At 30.0% G+C, this 20,488-nt stretch overlaps 2 protein-coding genes across 2 annotated transcripts; one reads left to right on the forward strand and one right to left on the reverse strand.

Annotated features, from left to right (window-relative positions):
• Positions 1-9,079: 9,079 nt before the first annotated feature.
• On the forward strand, positions 9,080-13,053 carry LOC114195063 (transcription factor MYB64-like). Its single transcript, XM_028085459.1, has 3 exons — positions 9,080-9,369; positions 9,450-9,576; positions 12,385-13,053. Exons 1-3 carry the CDS (start codon positions 9,080-9,082, stop codon positions 13,051-13,053), a joined length of 1,086 nt encoding a protein of 361 aa, XP_027941260.1.
• A 1,800-nt stretch (positions 13,054-14,853) lies between these two features.
• On the reverse strand, positions 14,854-16,699 carry LOC114193475 (cytochrome P450 86A1-like). Its single transcript, XM_028083294.1, has 2 exons — positions 16,013-16,699; positions 14,854-15,895 (listed from the first exon to the last, which is right to left on the reverse strand). The coding sequence occupies exons 1-2, from the start codon at positions 16,684-16,686 to the stop codon at positions 15,007-15,009; spliced, it is 1,563 nt and encodes a 520-aa protein (XP_027939095.1). The 5' UTR covers positions 16,687-16,699; the 3' UTR covers positions 14,854-15,006.
• Between the last annotated feature and the right edge of the window lie 3,789 nt (positions 16,700-20,488).

Below are 20,488 nucleotides of genomic sequence, written 5' to 3' on the forward strand. Positions count from 1 at the left end.
ATCAATTTATTTTACTTAAACTAAATAAATATACAAACGAATCAATTCTTGAAATTATCTTCTTACATCTAAATACGAATCTTGCTTTCGACAACAAATAAATGTAAATGTTATTTATAACATTCTCAAGAATAACATACAAGAGATACAAAAGCGAGAAAGAATAGTGTGTTGATTGAAATTTGTTGAGTGGTGACAAATAAAGTGAAGTTAAAGTGACATTGCAAATTCGCACAAATAAAAGGAGAATTGAGGAAGTATAGTGTGTTGATCGGAGTTTGTTGAGTGGCGAAAAAAATAGTGTAGTTACAACGGTGTTGCATATTTGAAGAAATAGAAAGAAGAAGAAGAAATAAAGGCTTTGTTGTGCAGAAATAGTAAAAGATAAAAAAGAAGAAAAAAGAAGAAGAAAAAGAAAGGACAAAGGAAGAATTTAGAAAAAAAAATCTTTTTTTTCATTGAATAATTTTATAATTTACACTACATAAAATTTAGGTTTTAGAAACTAAATTATTGATTTCTAAAATAAACAAATTAGTCCCTAATTCAATTAGAGACTAATTTAGAGTCTAATACTCTTAAGTAACCAAAACATTGACACCTAAAGTTAGATATCAATTTACACTACAACAAAATTCTCAAATAATGACCCATTTTATAGATAAAAAATAATTAGTTATTATAGTGATCAATTTAGATACCAATTTATAAACTAAATATTAATGGTAACTAAAATAATTTCTTAATTGGTATCTAAATTGGTTGTTGTATTGAATTAATCTATAAATTGGTCACTAATATTAGTTACTGAAATTTTAGCTGAAAAAAAAAATTAGTTTCTAAATTAGTTTCATTAGTGACCAATTTAGATACAAATTTAGACACTAATTTTTTTAGTAGTTAAAATCTTGGTGGCTAATGTTAGTGACCAATTTAAAGATAAATTCATTATAGTGACCAATTTAGAAACTATTTTAGTTATCAATAATTTTTAGTTTATAAATTGGTATCTAAATTGACTAATTATATTTGGTGACTTAATTTGGTCATTAAATAGATATTTTCTTATAGTATTAGTTTCTAATTTAAAAATTAATTTAGTAACCAAATATATAAAAACTAATTTAGAAACCAATTATGCTAAAACGTATTTAGCAATGAATTATGTTGAAACCAATATAACAACCAAACATATAAAAACCAATTTAATGACCATATTATGTAGAAACCAATTTAGTGACTAAATATATAAAGATCAAAAGATGACCACTATATTAGTCTCTAACTAATGATAATTTGTTTTGAAATATTTTCTAGTTCCTTGTCTCCTTAATCTTTCATCTTTTATATTTATTTCTAAATTTAATTTCAATAATTTTAAAATAAATTATCAATAATAAAAATTTACTTTTTACTATAATTTAAATGAAAAATGATATTTTAACTCACTTTTTTTGACTCACTTTTAACTTATTGCTTTAATCACTATTAGATCATATTTTTTTATTCTTTTTAGTGATGTGATGTGATGATCCAATTTAAATTATTCATTACAAATTTAAAATATAAATATTCTTTTTTTACTATATACTACTAGTCCATCATTAGTTTAAAATATAAATACAAGCACGTTGATTTACATATCTAAATTTATCACCAAACTTGGAAATGGATATGACTGCTTCCATCAGTTTAACAACAAAATTCATTAATCAAATGAGTACACAAGGAGTAACTGTTAGTGAAAAATCAACATGGCTAGTGCACCGGTCGCACATAGCAAGTAATAAGTATTTTATCGTTCTCTCCCAAGGGACTTATACAACACATGACAACTCTCGCAATTCACAACTCAATTAGACACAAAGTTCATAAAAATACTAAGAAACTCTTTTTGTATTTTATGAAACAGTTGGTGTGCAATAAGAAATTACTTAACATAGTGTATTTACAATTTGTCAAAACTAGACTTCAACCATTTCATTCTCATGCATTCTAAATTATCCCAATTCCATATTCATGTTAAAATCAATTCACAAGAATACTCAAATCTTATTCCTATAGCCATTGAGCCTATGATCACTCATTAAGTTTCAATTCCTTGAATCCTCAACAAGTAAAATCATGCATTAGTTTCAAGAATCTAAGATTACTAATGAACTTAGTTCTATTCCTAGATACAAGCATCCATTAGGTATTTAATTTCAAATCTAGATTCTAAAGATGTTTCCCAACACCTCAAAAATCAAAAATCACAAATCAAGCTTGGGAAAAATCCACATCAAACATTAAGCATGGAAATCAAATACTAACATGAATTGGAAAAGCATATAAATTAACAACACAATTTTATACAAGAATTCAACGTTTTACATCTAATCTCAACAAATAGAAATTGCTCTCCATGGTGGAGAACCTAGGGTTTTACAAAATTTTTAGAATAGGAAAGAAATTGGAACCATAAAGTAGAAACAATACCTCTCCCAAGGTTCTTGAATACTGCTCTATGGTTCAATTGCGCCTCCCATTCGCATCTCCACCTTCAATTTCGTAGCCCATCAACCTCTCTAACCCAAAAGGGGAAAAACCTCCATGGATGAAGAAGGAATCCCAAGAAGAAAAAGGGAGAGTTTCCCAACACCCCTAATAGCCTCCAAGAGCATCTCCCAAGCACCCAAGGTGTTTCTCTTCGTGCAAAATGAGGAATCCCCTAATACTCTCGTATAAACATGATTAAATAACCATATTCACGTATTGGGGTCGATATTCTCGCCCAACGGCCTCATTCTCGCCCAGCGAGGCCTAAAATCGACGTTCCCAGACATGTAACTCGCTGGGCGAGCTATATTTTTGCCCAGCGACTCGAATATTGCAGTTCTGGTTTGTCATTTTCGCCAGCGAGCCACCAGATCGCCCAACGAGTAACCCTAGCGCCCAATGGTTGTTTTTTGGCCTTCCAAGGGTGGTCCAAGGCAGTATATACATATAGGTGAATCCTTTCTCCATGTTTGCAGTGTTGGACTTGATCTCGGTGCCCTTCGACATGATTATTTATGTAAAAGTCAATCTTTCATATCCAATCATGCTTCCTTGAGCTTTAGCTTGTTTTCTTCCACTAGAATTGCTTCCTATTATTTTATTTTATATACTCATAATAGAGATTAGAAGTAAAAAAAATATAAAACAACTAAATACGAAACAACGCAAAAACAACATAAACAAGAGGATTAAACAAGATAAAAGTTATGTAGGAGTTGATTTTATTTACGAAACTTAACATCAACAAAAGGTAGAAAACAACGTTATCAGTAACTCTCACTAAACATTTTAAGTATGCCTAAGGAATAACTAAGAGATAGATCTAACAAATAACATTAACCATGGGAGAAATTTCAAATTAATGCAACAAATAAATGACTACTAATTCATTGTTATCATATAAGATTGTTCAAATTTCTTTTTGCAACCTATATAAGGAAAAACTAAAAAATCTAAGCAAAATCATTATTATGTCAAAACTAGTCATAGTTCCTCTTAAAACACCTTCAACATTTGCTTCAAACAAAATTATCATCTACTTGTCAACAAACATTAAAAAGTATCAGAGATTGAAATTTAAAAATATATAAATAATATAACAAAATTACCTTGACAAGGACTAGGTGGTTGTGTCTCATCCTCATCTTCAATTTCCTTAAAACTTAATTAGTGACATGGACTGACGTTAATACTATTCATCCATTGTCGAATCATTGTATTATTTTCTTCAAACAACTTATCAATTTTTACAATTTTTATTCAAAACTAATCTCTTTCTTACTTAACTACTTCCATATCTCTCTTGACTATGTATCCACCCATTTGAGGAAGAAGATTCACCATGATAATAAGACCTACTTCCAATCACCGTAGATTCCATTACAAGACCATATATCTTCCCATTCTTGGTTCCAACTACATCACACCAAACATCTAATTCATTTGGTGGAGGAATTCCTTGTGTATATGCATTTTGTGTTAATTCTTCAAATTTGAGTGTAAATCTTACCTCTTAACATAAATACATATATAAACACAATTTCATTGTGATCAGTTCATAATTTTAAAGAATGTATATAATGTAAAAGAGAAAATAATTAACATTGACGTAGATATACTTATTGAAATTAACTACAATGATGAAAAATTTAGATCGCATTAATGGTGGTGGTTGTCTTATTTAGACTGCACATTATGAATGATGAACCCCTTTTGTTTACTAATGAAAATGGTATTCAATGTTTATCATATTTTTTTTAAAGACTTATTTGTTTATGTTTTGAATTGATTACATCACCTGGATGCCACAATATCTTTATGAATTACACACTTCACAAATTAAAAAGTCACCATTCTTCCAACATAGATATCATTCTATACCACTCATTGGTCATTACTTTTATAACTTTTATTATTCGTAACTTTGTTTTTTGCCATTGTGTTAAAAACTTAAGTTTATTTATAATAACCAAATAAATTATATTTAAAAAATGTTGCATGGGTACAAAAACTAGTAATGTACAAGAGAAAATAATTAACATTGTCATATGACAGCTAATCAAATTTCACAATGAATAAAGATGGCCAAATCTTTTAGCTTATTTTTTTTATGGAAAGAAGCTATAGAAACTAAGAATATTATTTTTGATATTATACAATTAGTAAATGAGGGCAATTAGTGAGTGTAGAGTTGTCAATTTGGTCCACTCACATTGACCGGAGACAAAAAATCCCACGAGGACAAAAAAATCCCTTATTAAAAAAGTTAACAAGGTCAAAATATCCACAAAATTCATGGGTCAAGGCTAACCCATGAGATTTAATTAAACATGAAGAAATATTAATTTTTTAAATGTAATATTGGACATATAAGCAAAAATCAGTTTGAAAACCTAAACTTCAGATCAAATTAACCTTTGATAGGGGCCCAATCATCTCGATCTTTGGTCTAGACTGAACTGTCTTATACAACACTAAAAGATACATGAACAAGGATTTACAAACAAAGAGACTCATGATAGAAATGTAAGAATAACAAATAAGCACACTTGTTGAGATGATGAGCTAACTTATGTGTGCTATCTTTGATCCTAAAAATATCATGTCTAGGTCTTATGATAATTAACTAAAAAGGTTTAGGTTTTCTTTTCAATCATGTAACATTTCTTGTTGAGTAAATCTTCTAGGTTTTGCTTCCTTTATTTTGAACCACTACATTTGGGTTTTCTTTGCTTCCATTCCTGCTACACTACACATATTTGCAAATTTGAAACCTTCAAGTGTCTTAGAAAGACTTTAGAAAATTTATAATCATATCTACAATTGCGACAAACTATAAACACACTAGACTAAATAGTTGTTCTAGCTAAAAGGTAGGAATTTGATTGATCAAAGCATTCTAAGTTATGATTTGCCTTTTTCCTGTCTCGAAGGATCCTTTTATCATTCTCGCCTCGCCTCTTTTATCATTCTCGCCTCGCCTCTCTGTTTCTTTCCATCTTTACTGTGTCTTTAATGTCTTTCACTTGATGATCAACCTTCCAAATTCCCCTTTGGATCTCCCAAATGATGATCATTTAAAATAGTCCACTTCCATTACTCATATCAGTTATATTCCAAAGGGCCTAACCAACCTTGGGCCTAACATCACAATAGTCTTAGAGGAAGCTTAGTTCATGTATTTGCAAAAAGAAACCAAGAACTAAAAGCTTAAGGATCTTATGCAAATAAATGGACATAAACACCAATCTAAGTATGAAAACTTTGCTTTTGGTATTTATTTGTAATCCAAATCCAACCCTTAACTTGGGCTAAGTTAAACACGTCCTCCATATCTTTTTCATTGTTCTTAAAGATTATGTTGCTCTTATGAGTCCATATAAACCATACAATAGATACCTACATGCATTTTGAAGTTGTGTTCCCTTTATTGTTTATCCCTAACAAGGTAAATTGTTGGAAGTGTTTTTTTGGTATATTTTAGTGTGTCGTGACAATGCCAACCCATTTATTGCATAACTTCCATATGTTTCATGTTGTCGTACAATCAAAGAATAGGTGGTGTATTGATTACATCTAATCAACCCCTCTTTTGGACAAGTTGTCATGAGTTACAACACTATTACTAGGTAGTTTAAATGCAAAGTGTAAAGTGGGTGACAAAGCTTTAATATTCCAAAAATGTTCAAAAATATCATCATTTTTCCTAATTATTCTATTTCTAATTTTAGTGTATGCTAATTTCAACGTAAATATATTAGTCTCACTATCCTTCCACTTCCATTCATCTTTTTTACCCTTATACATACACTATTTCGGCTCATACGTAAAGTTAGCTACCTTAACTTTATCCCATTCAAACAAATCTTTTTGCTACTGAAATTCTCATTCCCAAGATTCCTTATTCTATTTTCCAACCTCCCCTAATTTAGCCTTCTCGATGGTGGAATTAGAATACATTCTTGGATACTTTTTTAACATAGGGACTTCGCTAAGCCAAGTAATTTTCTAAAACTGAATAAGATTTCTTTTTTCTCTACACCAAGAAATATTTTTATTAAACCAATTCTCTTTTTGCCCCTTCTCACATACTTTTCTAAGATCTCTCCACCACAATGATTCATATTTATTCTCATTTTTTATTGTTTAAACTTCTCTAAGAATCATACTTTGACTCTAAAATCTCTTTCCGCATATTGTATTTTTCTTTGTCTAGTCTTCATTTCCATTTACTTAATAAAGCTAGATTAAATGCTTACAAGTCTCACACCTAATCCACCATTTTCTCTAGGTTTATATAAGTTTTCCCAGCTTACCCTGCAATTTTCTACCACTATCATCAACCCCAAATAAACTCTCGTTGAATTATTTTGATTTCATTCCTCACTTTTAATGACATCTTAAAAAGGGACAAGAAGAATTATGTAATAACTAATTTTATCAATGTGATTATGCTCGCAAAGGATAAATATTTTCCTATCTACTTATTAAGTTTCCTTTTGATCTTTTGAATCATATAATTCCAGAACTGATATTTCCTATGACTCGCCTATAATGACATTCCTAGGTATGTGAAAGAGATCGCCATTTTGCTACAATTCAACATAATTGAAAATTTATCTAGAGTATAATGATAAACTCCCAACTTAGATTTATATAACTTAACATTTAGCCCTTATGCTAATTCAAAAAAACAAAGAATGTTCTTGAAAACCAAAATATTTTGTGTTTGAACCTAACACAAACAAAAAAAGTATCATCGACAAACAACATGTTCACCTCTATTTCATTTCTTCCCAGACCCTTATCCCTTTTAGCTTGTTTTTATGACTTGCCTCATTAGTCTTGTTAACCCTTCAGCCACAATCAGAAATAAAAATGGAGTTAGTCCTTTGGTTAGAGTAAATTCTTCTCTTGGACTCCCATTAACCAATATGAATGTTGAGGTAGATTCTAGACAACCTTTAATTCACCTAATCGGACAAAAACCTAGTCTTTCCAACATGTAATATAAAAAAGTCCCAATTTACTAAATCATTTGACTTCTCAAAATCTATTTTTACTGTGATCTCCCTTTGATTTTTTCTTCTAATTTCATCCACCACTTCATTATAATTACATTATGAAATAGTCCTATACTCTTGGTGAAAGCAGATTGATTTTTATCTATAATCTTTTGAAGTACTTTTCGTCTCTTTCATAGAATTTTTTATATTACCTTGTACACATTACTAACGATATATGCCTATACTCATTTAGTTCTTAAGGATTGTCTACTTAGGTACGAGGGTAATGAGTGATGCATTACTTGTGGAAATTATTTACTTCTTTTACCACATCCTCTTTAATAATATCCCAGAAATATTTTACGAAACTGAAGTTGAACCCATCAGGTTTTGGACTTTTACTACTCTCACAATTCCAAAAGGCCTCATTAATTTCCTCTTTAGAAAATCTTCTTGTGAGTTTAACATTATCATCTCCCTAAAGGTGGAAGATGCTATATTATTCGGTGTGATTTCATCCCAGAAATTTCAGTCAATCTATTATTTGACCACTGATTCTGAATTTTGATTCTGTTAAACATGTTTTGCATTGTCCTCCATGTAATAGTTATATAGAAAAATTTTATATTGAGATCCATTGCTTCTAAATTATTTGATCTAGATTTTTGTTTCTAAAACTATCTGTTAGACTGCCAAGCATCTAAAAAGGTCTTTTTGGGAATTTTTAACAATAATTGCGCAAAGGAAGAGGAATATGTGTTTTTTTAATTAACTATAATATTTTAATTTGGATAGGAAATAAAATTATGGATGACAATGAAGGAATGTGACAAATAAATTCCATTACCCACCCTAAAAAAGTATATAGGAAGGTGTAACATAAATATAATTGGGTTTTAAAGATGTTGAAGTGATAAAAATGTTTATTCGATCCATAAAAATAGACTCTTTATATTTTTTTTATATGATTTTTAATAATATAATCCTTTTCGGTGACCTTAGAACTACCAGAAGAGAATTATGATAGAGAAAGAAAGAAGAAACAAAAAACATAGACTTTTCCTAATTTATTTCTTCCTAAATACTTGTATTTATCCAGAATCCATAATATGCCACATTAAAAGATTTTAAACCAGAATTTTTTAAAAAAAAATTATGCAATAAATGACCCATAATTGAAAATTAACTGAAATATATGTAAATGCAATTAAGTAGTATATTAAAATTGTATTAAGTAATAATTAAATATGAGTTAAATCCAATAAATTAAAATTAAACATCATGGACTATCAGCATCCACTAATCCCTCTGTCCACACTTTTAATTAGTCCATAATGAATTTGAGGAGTTACACTATAAAAATTCATTCCTGACCCTTGCATAAAGGCACACAATTAATGGCTATTATAATTCAGTTGCTTATTACAGTGTTTGGCTTAAGCTTCAGTATTTGTGAACCCTAATTTCACCTAACAGAAAACCCTACACCTTCCCACAATAAACAATACTTTCCCTTTTGATTTATTCTCCTCTTGATGGATACTGTGTTAAGAGGAGAAAGTCATGGTGGAAATGGCTTTCAAATTTATGGTTGTGATGTTATGAACCCTGTTTTGACATCCACAGACACAGATCAATTCTTATTTGGCCACTTCCCTCCTCATCATCATCAACAACAACAACAGGCAAAGAACAACCAAAACCTTACACTGTGTCTGGATGATATGCAAGTTTCATGTAAGAACACGAAAGTGGTGGGAAGGAGAAGAAAGAAACAATGTTCTGTGTCTTGGATCAAAGGACAGTGGAATAAGGAAGAGGACAGGTTGGATAAATTAGGACAATAGCTGTGTTTTTCAAATGTTTGGTCTGATAAATTCTGAGGTTTATTTGGTATAACTGCAGGAAATTGATAAGGTTGGTGAAACAACATGGTGATAAAAAATGGGCTGAAATAGCTGAGAAGTTGGAGGGAAGAGTTGGCAAACAATGTCGAGAAAGATGGAACAATCATTTGCGTCCTGATATTAAGGTTTGTTACTGCAACACTTTACATCCTAAGATTAGTTGTATTAGAATGAATCTTGTTCACCCTATCTAATAACACATTAAGGTTGGTGCATCTGAATTTGATACAGTTTTTTATGGTCTTTTTTCTGTACTTACACTCATCCTCTTCATCTTGAGAATTTGAGTATGGTTTAGGATTTTCTCGATTATGTTTTTGAATTATAAAATGAGAATAGGTTCAAAACTAGTTCAAGTACAGGATCATTTTAACTTTTTTTTTAAATAATAATAATAGAAAAACCTGCAATATATTATATTTTTGTTTTATTCTATTCATAAATATTTTATCTGAACTTTGATATGTACTCTAAATATTAAGAAACTATAGATTTATATTTTATTTCTAATTTTTAGTATTACAAGACTATGATATTAAGTTTCTTTTATAGTTATGATATTATAATTTGATAGCTTTATAATAATTTTAAATTTAAACTAGTATCTTAGAGAGATTAACAAGATAAAAACATTGATATTTTGACATTTTTTTTATCAAGATTTTTTTTTTTTTTTGGATTTTTAAACTGTTGTCAAAAGATGATATTCTCCTCCTCAGTGGGAATTTCTAAGATATTGTCTAATACACATCCAAAATGTTGATCTACATTTAGATAAAAGAAGAAAAAGTAAAATATTTGTTATAGAAGATATAATATAAGAAAACAAAGATAAAAAATATTTTTCTTTCAATAGACTTTTATTAATAATGTGTTTATGTATATATCACTACTATAAATCTTAACACAACATATCTTTCAAGATCTGAACAAATAACCTTCATCTATCAAGATGTGCATTATTCTTGTTCACATCAGATATGGTGAATCAATATAATTATGCAAAGAAATTCATATTTTTTATAATGGTTTTTCATGTTATTTTGTAGAGAAAACAAATATTTTTATATATCATGCTAAATTTGATTTCTTTTACAAGTCAGTATCTTAAATTTTAAATTTTTTTCAATTGATTTTCAAACTTCGTCTCATTTATAAATAAGTGTCTTCGAATTTGAATTTTATTCTAATTACTTCTTAAATTTTATCATTTCTATAGGGAACATCTAGCATTTTAATTTCTTTTCTAATTAATCCTTAGTAGAAGTTATCAAACTTCTATTAACAATTTTCTGAAAAAGATAATTTAAAATGAGCAATAGTATAAACAGTTGTCTTATTAATACATTTATTTGTTTGAATACTGTTCATACTTCTATTAATTTATTTAAAATTTTGAATTTGAATACTGTTGATACTTCTACTTGTATATTTAAAATTTTGAATTTGAATGTTGTTGATACTTCTATTAATTTAGGATATATAGATTCTAAATCTTATGATTCAAACTTTAAACTTATCTTTTGATGATAACATTGTAAATATAATAAAAAATTAAATCAAAGTAAAATATTTTAAAAATCAATTAAAAATTACAATGAATTTAAAAAAAGTTGCAAAATTTAAAGAGATCTTAAAATATTTGTTTTATATTTAAATTTATAAAAAATGAATTATATTAAAGCGAAGAAGAAAAATTAAAAATTAATGGTATTTCATGTAAATGATTTACTTATACTTAATTAAAAAAAAAACTACTTGTAAAAGTTAGATAAGTTTTAAAGGTTAGTTATAATGAAATTAAAAGTTTAAGGTATTTATTTAAAAGAAAAAAATTAATTTCAAGGATCAATTGAATTAAAATTAAAGTTCAACCTATCTTTTAGTAAATGTGATGGATTTTGAATATCAATTAAAATAAATTAAACATTAAAGTACCTATTTATAAAAGGGATAAAGTTAAGGGAGATTATCTATTTTTTTATCTTTTAATTTGAATTTGAATTTTAAATTGTATTATTTTAATGTCACAATATATAATGTATAATATATAATGTATAATCTATATTTAGAACTTTATATAAGTTTTACCAGATAATTTTCTTAGAATTTATATATTATAATTATTTAAATTTATAATAAATTTTAAATTATATAAGAAGTTTTAATTTAAAATCACTTTATATAGCCATAAGTTGTAATATTTATATTAGTTAGTGGTAAATTATATACTTTTAAACTGTATGATTTAAAATTATTATATAATTATAAACAATATAATAAACCATAAATTATATAAATAAATACAAAGTGTGAATTACTAACTATAATTTATTATACTAACCGTTAAATTATACATTATTAATTCACCGTTAAATTTTTGGTATTACATAATTAACGTACTCTTGATTTGCCAATGACATATTATATGTATACTCTATATTTGTACATTTGTTTTACCTTCTAACTTATAATCGCAAAAAAATAAAAATAAAAAAATTCAACCTATCAAAATATAATGTTTCCATAGAGAAAGAAAGTTGATGACACTAGATTTTTCTTTTTAAAAATTAACTACATTTTTTAATGTTTTAAACCATACAAAATTCTTTTGTCATTTCCATACAATTTAAAATTTGAAATACCCTAGAAATGAAAACACAGGCAAATCAGCATCTGAGTATATACAAGCATGTGTTTTACCAATTTGAACAAGGTTGATTAAAGTTTTCTTATTTTTTTGTAATTAACTAATGAGACGAAATCTTAACACTATCATCTATTTAGGTTAGCATTCATTCTTATGATGGTGCATAACTATAGTTCCCTAATGCATTTTTCAGTTTTTCATATAAGTTTTCATTTTATTGGTTTTTTGTTTCACTTGTAACATGTATTGTTATGTACTGTTCTTGAAACTGAACCTTTACCAGAAAGATAGTTGGACTGAAGAAGAAGAGAGAATAGTGGTAGACATGCATGCGAGGCTCGGAAATCGATGGTGCGAGATGGCAAAATGCCTTCCAGGAAGATCAGAAAATGCCATAAAGAACCACTGGAATGCCACCAAAAGGAGACAGAATTCAAAGAGAAAGCACAAGAAAACAAAAACATCTAACGGAAAACCACATTCTTCGATACTCGAAGACTACATCAAAAGCAAGACCGTGATCACCACAAACCCTACACCTGTTGTTGTCACTGCCCCAACACCCTCACAGGATTCAAAGGTACCTTTGAATCATGTGTTACCTTTGAATCATGTGTTCTATGAACCTTTCGGTAATGAACCACTCTTGATGCAACAAATTTTCACTGAGAATGTTGAGGCCTCTAAGCACTCTAAGATGTGTCCAACCTCGTATTTGGATCACTGGAACATGAATGTTGATGATGTGGATGAGAGTGATGTTGTGTATTCTCTGCAATACCCAGATAATGTGCACTTCAATGATAGTTTCTTCCCTAGAGAGACTCATCTTCCTTCGGATTTTTATGTGTCTCCCTTGTTCAATGTAGCAGCTGGGTATGGAAATCAGAATCTCAACATAGATTTTCGGCATCAAGGTTGCTCACAAGTAAAAGGAGAGGAGATTTGGTAGAGTTTGTTTCTTTTCATAGGTCATAAAGCTTCATAGTTCAGGTCGTATTTTGAAATAATGTCATAGCAATGATGACAACTTAATTGTAGTAACGTCTGCATGGGATTTACTGTTTCCTCTTTGCATAATCTCCTTGTTTTTTTTTTCTGTTATATTGCATTGATTGATTCTCCTTTTGCTTAAGGTTTTTTTTTAGTATAATATTTGGTAGGAAAAAATATAACCATATTTGATTGGTGCTTGATTTTGATATAAGATAATGCAGATTGCAAGTTTTTTGTTCATTATGGATTTTTTTAATATAAAATTTGTCATTTTGAGGTATAAATTCTAAAAAGGTACTATTACTATGCAATTTGTTAATGAGGGAAATTTATGAGAAATATTTCATTCTTAAAATGTGATTAATTACATCTATGAAAAAAGAATAAGTTTACTAACCATAATTATAAAGAAAATTATAGATTAAAAAGATTGATCATAAAACTAAATTGGTATTTTTGCTTATGTTTATAAAGGTCTGACATTGATCTTTGTCTCTTTAGTGGACTTCACACATTTTTTTATGTTTACTTTTAAATTACAAAATCATAGTACACTTATACTTTAGAATAAAATAAATTTTATATGTCTCTAACCTATAAAGTTCGGATACGTTATATCAATGACATGTTCTATGTCCTGACACATATATACATACTCTTAAATACATGTTAATAATTTGAAAGACATTTTATTATTTTTAACATGATTTTAACATAATTTCAATATAATGTTAATAACTATAAATTTAATGATCATTTAAAAAATTTATAAACATGTCAATTTATCACATAAGATTTTATTATGATTATAAAAATAAAAAAATAATCTTATATAATCACTATTTTTCATTTTTTGATAATTAGATAAATAGATTTGTGGTAATTTAAAAATATTTATAATGATCATACTGTGTATAATCTGTGGTAGTTAATAATAAGAGTACAACAACCGACTCTTCTTATATATAAGATAATACATTAAAATATCACAATTTAATTTAATTGTAACTTTGACTTATATGGTACAATCTTACCCTTGAAACCTAAACATTACCTTTTCACTATTAAAATTTCAAATTGCCAACTCTTTCATTTTCTCAAATTTAATTGTCAAAAATATATCAACTGTGTTGTTCTCAACTTTTAAGCCCTTACACTAAATATCACCAATTAATCAATTAATTGTAAGTTATCTTATTTGTAACAATCTAATCCTTATGACTTAAACACTACCTTTTCACACATTTTCATTCTTTATGTTTACTAGTAAAATTTTAAATTGACAACACTTTCATTTTTACAAATTTATAATTGCCAAAAATATATCAATTGTATTGTTATATACTTTTAAGACCCCATCTTACTTTTTTAAAAAGTCACCTTAGGTCAATAAATTCGAAACACTTAAGAATAATTTTTAAAAACAATATATTATAAGTTTTTCGTTCGCATAAAAAATATCATTTCATTAACAAATGTTCTTACTTCTCACACTTACCCACTCTGCATCTTACTCTCAAAACTTGATAAGTAGCACAACATGAAACAATTCTCTACTTTATAAATACTTTATAGGTATGGTCAATCATTATTTTTTAGTTAAATGTAATTAAAACTTATATCTAAATATACTTTCCAATCATAAACTCACATTTAAAACTTTATATTCCTACAAGTTTACTATATATCAGCACAAGAGAAGAAAGTTTTGGAACATAATCTCTTTATTATTATTTTCTCAACAAAGAAATATAAATGACGCACAAATGATAAACAGTACTATTTTTTTCACTAATAGTACACAAAATACAAATACACCACCCAAATTCCAAATACAAAAATACATATACACATTCAATGTCCCATACTCGGTGGATACATGCAGTACAATGACGAAAACAACGTCGTTTTATGATGACGTGGGAACACCTGGCCCTCCTTGGAGCTTACGTGGATGCAAGAACACCTTGAGCCCATTCTTCATGAACAGAGTGAGTGACATCTTCTGCTCCACCCGGTGACCGGGAACCAGCGATAGCCGGTAACGCAAGAGCACCGCGGCGGCCACTGATTTCATCTGGAGGTAAGCTAAGTCCTTGCCCAAACAAGTTCTCGGTCCAGCGTTGAAAGCCACGAACTTGAACCCATCTTTTGGCGGTTCGAACCGGTCCCCGCGAACCGAAAGCCACCTCTCCGGTTTAAAGTCCATGCAATCCTCGCCCCAAATAGTCTCAACCCTCCCAGCCGAGTATATCGAGTACGTCACCGTCGACCCCGCCGGAACCACTGTCCCGTCCGGCAACACGTCGTCGTCGACGGCCTGCTTGAAGTCCTGCGGCACTGACGGGTACAGACGCAGCGTCTCCGCCAGCGCCGCCTTCAGGTACACCAGCCGGTCCGCCTCACCAAAGTCAAGGGGGTCCTCCGTCCACCGGCGGCGGTCTCCACCACGCGTGTCGGAGAGAACCGTTGTGATCTCTTGCATGAGCTTTTCCTCCACGTGAGGGTGGTTCATGAGGAGCCAGAAGAACCAGGTGAGGGCCACCGATGAGGTGTCCCTGCCCGCGAGGACGAAGTTAAGGACAATGCGTTGAAGCGCGGCGGAAGAAAAGGGGTTGCCGGCTGCGTCACGCTTCTTCATGAAACGCGAGAGCAAGTCGTCGGAGGGAGTTTCCCTGCGATCCGCAACGGCGTCGTTCATGTAGGTTTCCACCACTCGGAGGCTCTCTTTTAACCTCTTTTCGGATCCAATGCACAGAAGCTTCTGGAACCTCCACACTATACCCGGGTAGAGGAACCTGTAACATAACATAACAAAAGGTACATTTAACATTATGAGCATTGTAACCTAGAACAACATAATTAATGTAATTGCTTGTATATCAAAATTTGAAAAGGTGTATAACTATACCAACCTGTGCATGGTGGCTTCAGTGGCGGTGTCAAAAGCAACGGCGAAGGGGTTTTCGGGAAGGTCGGGGGAAAGAGTTTCAGGGTCTTTACCGAAGGTGAGTCCGCAGATATTATCAAAGGTCAAGCGCAGGAGAAGGTCTTGTAGGTCCACGGAGACCCTATCTTTCTCAGCTTTGTCCATGATGCACCACAACCGGTTCTTGATGGAGCGGTTAACCCACCGAGACATGGCATGTTTCAGAGTGCGTGTGGTGAACTCGAGAGCCGCGGTTTTACGCTGCATGAGCCAGGTGTCGCCGTCGCTGTTGAAGATGCCGTGGCCGAGGAGGTCGTGGAAGGCGGCGTGCCACCTGGGGCCCTTGGGGTAGTTGTCGAAGCGCGTGCGGAGGACGTGCTCGAGGTTCTTGGGGTGGCATGTCACGGTGTAGAACCCTTGCCTGCGCGCCAAGAAGGGGAAGGGGATGATGCACGTTTGGTAGGTGGCGGAGGAGCCAGCGGCGCGGAGGTTGGCGGCGATCCAGTCATGGACACGGTGGCGGTTGTGGAAAAGCTGCGGGAGGCTGCCGAGGAAGGGGAAGGGTGTTGGACCGGTTAGGGTTCGGGCGAGGAGAAGAAACCAGAGGAGATAGGCTGAGAGAGTTGCTGTTAGAGTGAGGAAGAGAGAGAGGGCCTCCATTTGATGAGGAATGTTCTTGGGTTGGGTTTATATTTATGGATTGATTTGATATATTTGATTAGATTTTGAGAAAGTTTAGGAGAGGGTAGGTTGGAATTAAGTTGTCTACGTTAGTGGACATGTATCATCGTTCACGTTTGTGTCCTTATGTTCTACCTACATGCAAAAATTCAACATGAGGTGTGGGGAAAATGAAGGGTTAAGTGATTTTATAAGATGGACAAGGATCATGTTTTGTAGGAAAATGATATTTTGAAAAAATTTGATTTGACAAATATTGTCAAATAACTATTTTTGTTAAAATAAATTAAAATTTAATTATTTTATTTTTGTAACTTTTATAAAAAAAATAAAAATATACTCCATTTAGTAATTTTATCAAAAATTCGTTTGTCAAAATTTCATTTCCCTTGTTTATATCTTTACTATTAGAAAAAAAAAACTCCCTAGTATTTTATTTTCTTCTTTTTGTTCTTATAATCCGTGACATTTCTACTCGCACCCATGTTTTCTTCGTACACCTCATATTTCTAAAAGAAAAAAATTTATTTGACTCAAAAAAATAACCATTTGACAACTCATATAATGAGTAAAATGGTCATAAAAAAACTACACTTTTATCATTGCAAAGAAAAAGAGAGTCAAAGATAATGTCATATGGGTGTAAAATTTTTTAGGTGTCAAAATATTATTTTCTTTTCTAAAATCTCAACTACCCTTTTGTTGAAATTAATAGAAATGAAGAGTTTGTTCTTGTAGTGTGTTTTGATGGTGGTTATCGGTGGCAAAATGGGTTAGCTTGACTATGTTGGCCCGCCTCGCCTTTGACCTGCTAGAAACGAGTCGGGCCATGTTTACTGTCACTGAAAAATGGGTTAAAAATTGTAACCCACCTTATCACAAAGTGCAGGCTAATTCACAACTTTTTTTAAATTTTTCTAAATTTTTATTTATAAAGTTTGTTATATATATATATATATATATATATATATATATATATATATATATATATATTTATAAATAAATATTTAGAGCATATTTAATCATATATATATATATATATATATGTATGCATTTCAGATTAATCTGAAATGTAAATATATATTTTGGCTTCTATAATTGAAAATGTAAATGTTCCTTCCGAATTCTACAATATGGAATGTATATTTGCTTTCTAGACTTTCCAATTATCATGGTTGTTTATATGTTAATGTGTGTTGAGACTGAAAGTTATTGTGTTGTTTTGCAATGACTATGGAGAGATGGAATATTGGAATAAAATGTCCGATGAGGTATCAATTGTCGAAAGATGGAATAATCCAATGTGAAGAGGTATGAGGAAAATGAAGATGAATTGGTTAAAGAAGGCTACCTTTTTCCCTTTTACAATGAGACTAGTAGAATTTGATTTATGTGTGTGAAAAGCTAGTGATACGACATTGTTATTTTGTAATGTATTTATGTGGGTATTTGGGACCCGAGGTGAGTTACTTAAATGGGTGGGTAGGATGGCCTTTAGTCTTGGTTTTGTAATAATCATTAGGGTCTGACACGACAAACGGACAACAGGGAAGGGAAACTTATGTATTGTTAGGTTATTAAATTAGAGGTAAGTATAGGAAAAATAAACAGGGGTTGAACATCATTTACCGACAGATCTATCCATCGATAAATTTTATAGACAAGTCGTTTACTAATGAAATTTTGCCTATCAAAAATTATCGTTTATCGACAGATGTCATCATTTACCGACAGATATTGCCGTCAATACACGATTTTCTTGTAGTGGTAACTGTCACAAGAAAGTGTGATTGTTCCTTTAAATTTTGAGGTAAACCTAATCGTAATGGGTTAGGTTGGGTTTTAAAGTTATTATGTCACAATTGTAATCATGAATTGGTTTATACATTAGTTGATCATTCCTGTACCGATAGATTAAAATTGAATGAGTATTCCATGCATATTGACATGACCAAAAGTCTAATAAAGTTGTCTAGCATATTACTTACTTTAAAAGAGAACAATGAGGAAAATCTCACAGCAATCAAGCAATTATACAATGTCCAATATTCATACAAGAGATCACAAAGAGGATGATTGAAATGCAACAGTTGATATTGTTGTTGGAGTGTGGTAATTATATTACTAGAGTAGGTATAATGAGTTTTCACATGTTGTGACTGAACTTTTTTGGAACCACCCCGATTTAGTGAAATTGCTAGATACTTTTAACATTGTATTCTTGATGGATAACATTTACAAAACCAAAAAATATAGGTTATCTTTGCTTGAAGTTATATATGACATGTCCATGAGATTGACTTTCTCTACTACCTTTATTTTATTAGGAAGTGAATGAGAAAATAACTTTATTTGGCCACTTCAAGGACTTCGAGGATTATATTTGCCATTAGATGTGTCATTAACATATACATTGCTTTAATAAATGCAATTAACATTGTTTTTCCCTAGGCATTGAATATTTTGTGTTGGTTCCACAATTTTAAAATTGTTAAAGCTATATGAAAAATGTTAGTAGACTATATGGATGTTTGGGCGACTATTACGGATTATGATGATTTTATGCATTTGAGGAGTGTATGACACAATTTGAAATTGTTTGTTCATCATGAATTGGCAGTGTGATGCATGAGTAGTTCCACACAAGGAGAATTTAGAAAAAGTAAACATATGTCATGTGAACTTTGTCAACCTTATTAAAATATCATTTTCATTTTCCTTATTCGGTATATAAAAACGAGTTTTTTGACAAAAAACTTTTCAATAAACTTGACAAATTTTCTATAAATAGAATTAAAATAGACTAATTTTTAATTTTTAATCAAAATAAATAATAAAATACTATTTTTTTTACATAAGTAATTTATCAACCTTTATTAAAATATGTTGAAGTATCTCTTCGACGTATCAAACTTCTTTACTATAAAAACATCACATCATCTCTGTCTTTAAAATATCATACTTATATTTAAAAAGTCAACCAATTAATAATCATTTTTATTAATATAATAATAATAATAACAAATAAATAAATAAATAAAAATAAATATTTAGAACTTTTCATTATTACGACATTAATAAAAAGAGTTGTTAAAATTATTTTTTATAAGAGTCTCAAAATATATTTTTCTTTTAAATATGTGCGTGCGAGTACATAATAAAGGGAGATGAGGAAGTAGGAGTAGCTGTGTTGACTTTTTGAAATATTTTAATATATATATATATATATATATATATATATATGTATATAGCTATAGTGTTTGTGTATATGTATTTTTTAAATATGCATGATATTAAATTAGTAGGTGATAATATTATAATGTTATTAAATTAATATATAAACTAAAAGTATATTTATTAAAAAGTGAAATATATCATAACAGATGAAAGAATAACCATTGATAAATAAAGAAGAAGAGAAGAAGCAGAGATAACCGATTTTATAAAAAACTTGTAAAAGTAACGGTCAATTTTTAAAAATTTAATAAATTATTATATTTAAAGGGTAAAATTGGTATTTTGAAATGTGGACACAAAAAGGGAAATCTCCTTTATATATTGTTATATATATATATATATATACTAGCGAACACACAGGTGCTATCATACCTGTGTGTTCGCATTTTTTTATTTTCAATAAATTTAAGTTAAGATCAATAATAAATATATAATTAATTTTTAAAATAGTTGTTAAATGTAAAATTAAAAAAATAAGATATATATAAAAAAAAGTTTTTAAAATAATAGTTTAAGACAAAAGAGATTTTTAGAATAATTGTTA

This window comes from Vigna unguiculata, chromosome 8, assembly GCF_004118075.2.
Source record: "Vigna unguiculata cultivar IT97K-499-35 chromosome 8, ASM411807v1, whole genome shotgun sequence".
In the NCBI taxonomy this organism is placed as follows: Eukaryota; Viridiplantae; Streptophyta; class Magnoliopsida; order Fabales; family Fabaceae; genus Vigna; species Vigna unguiculata.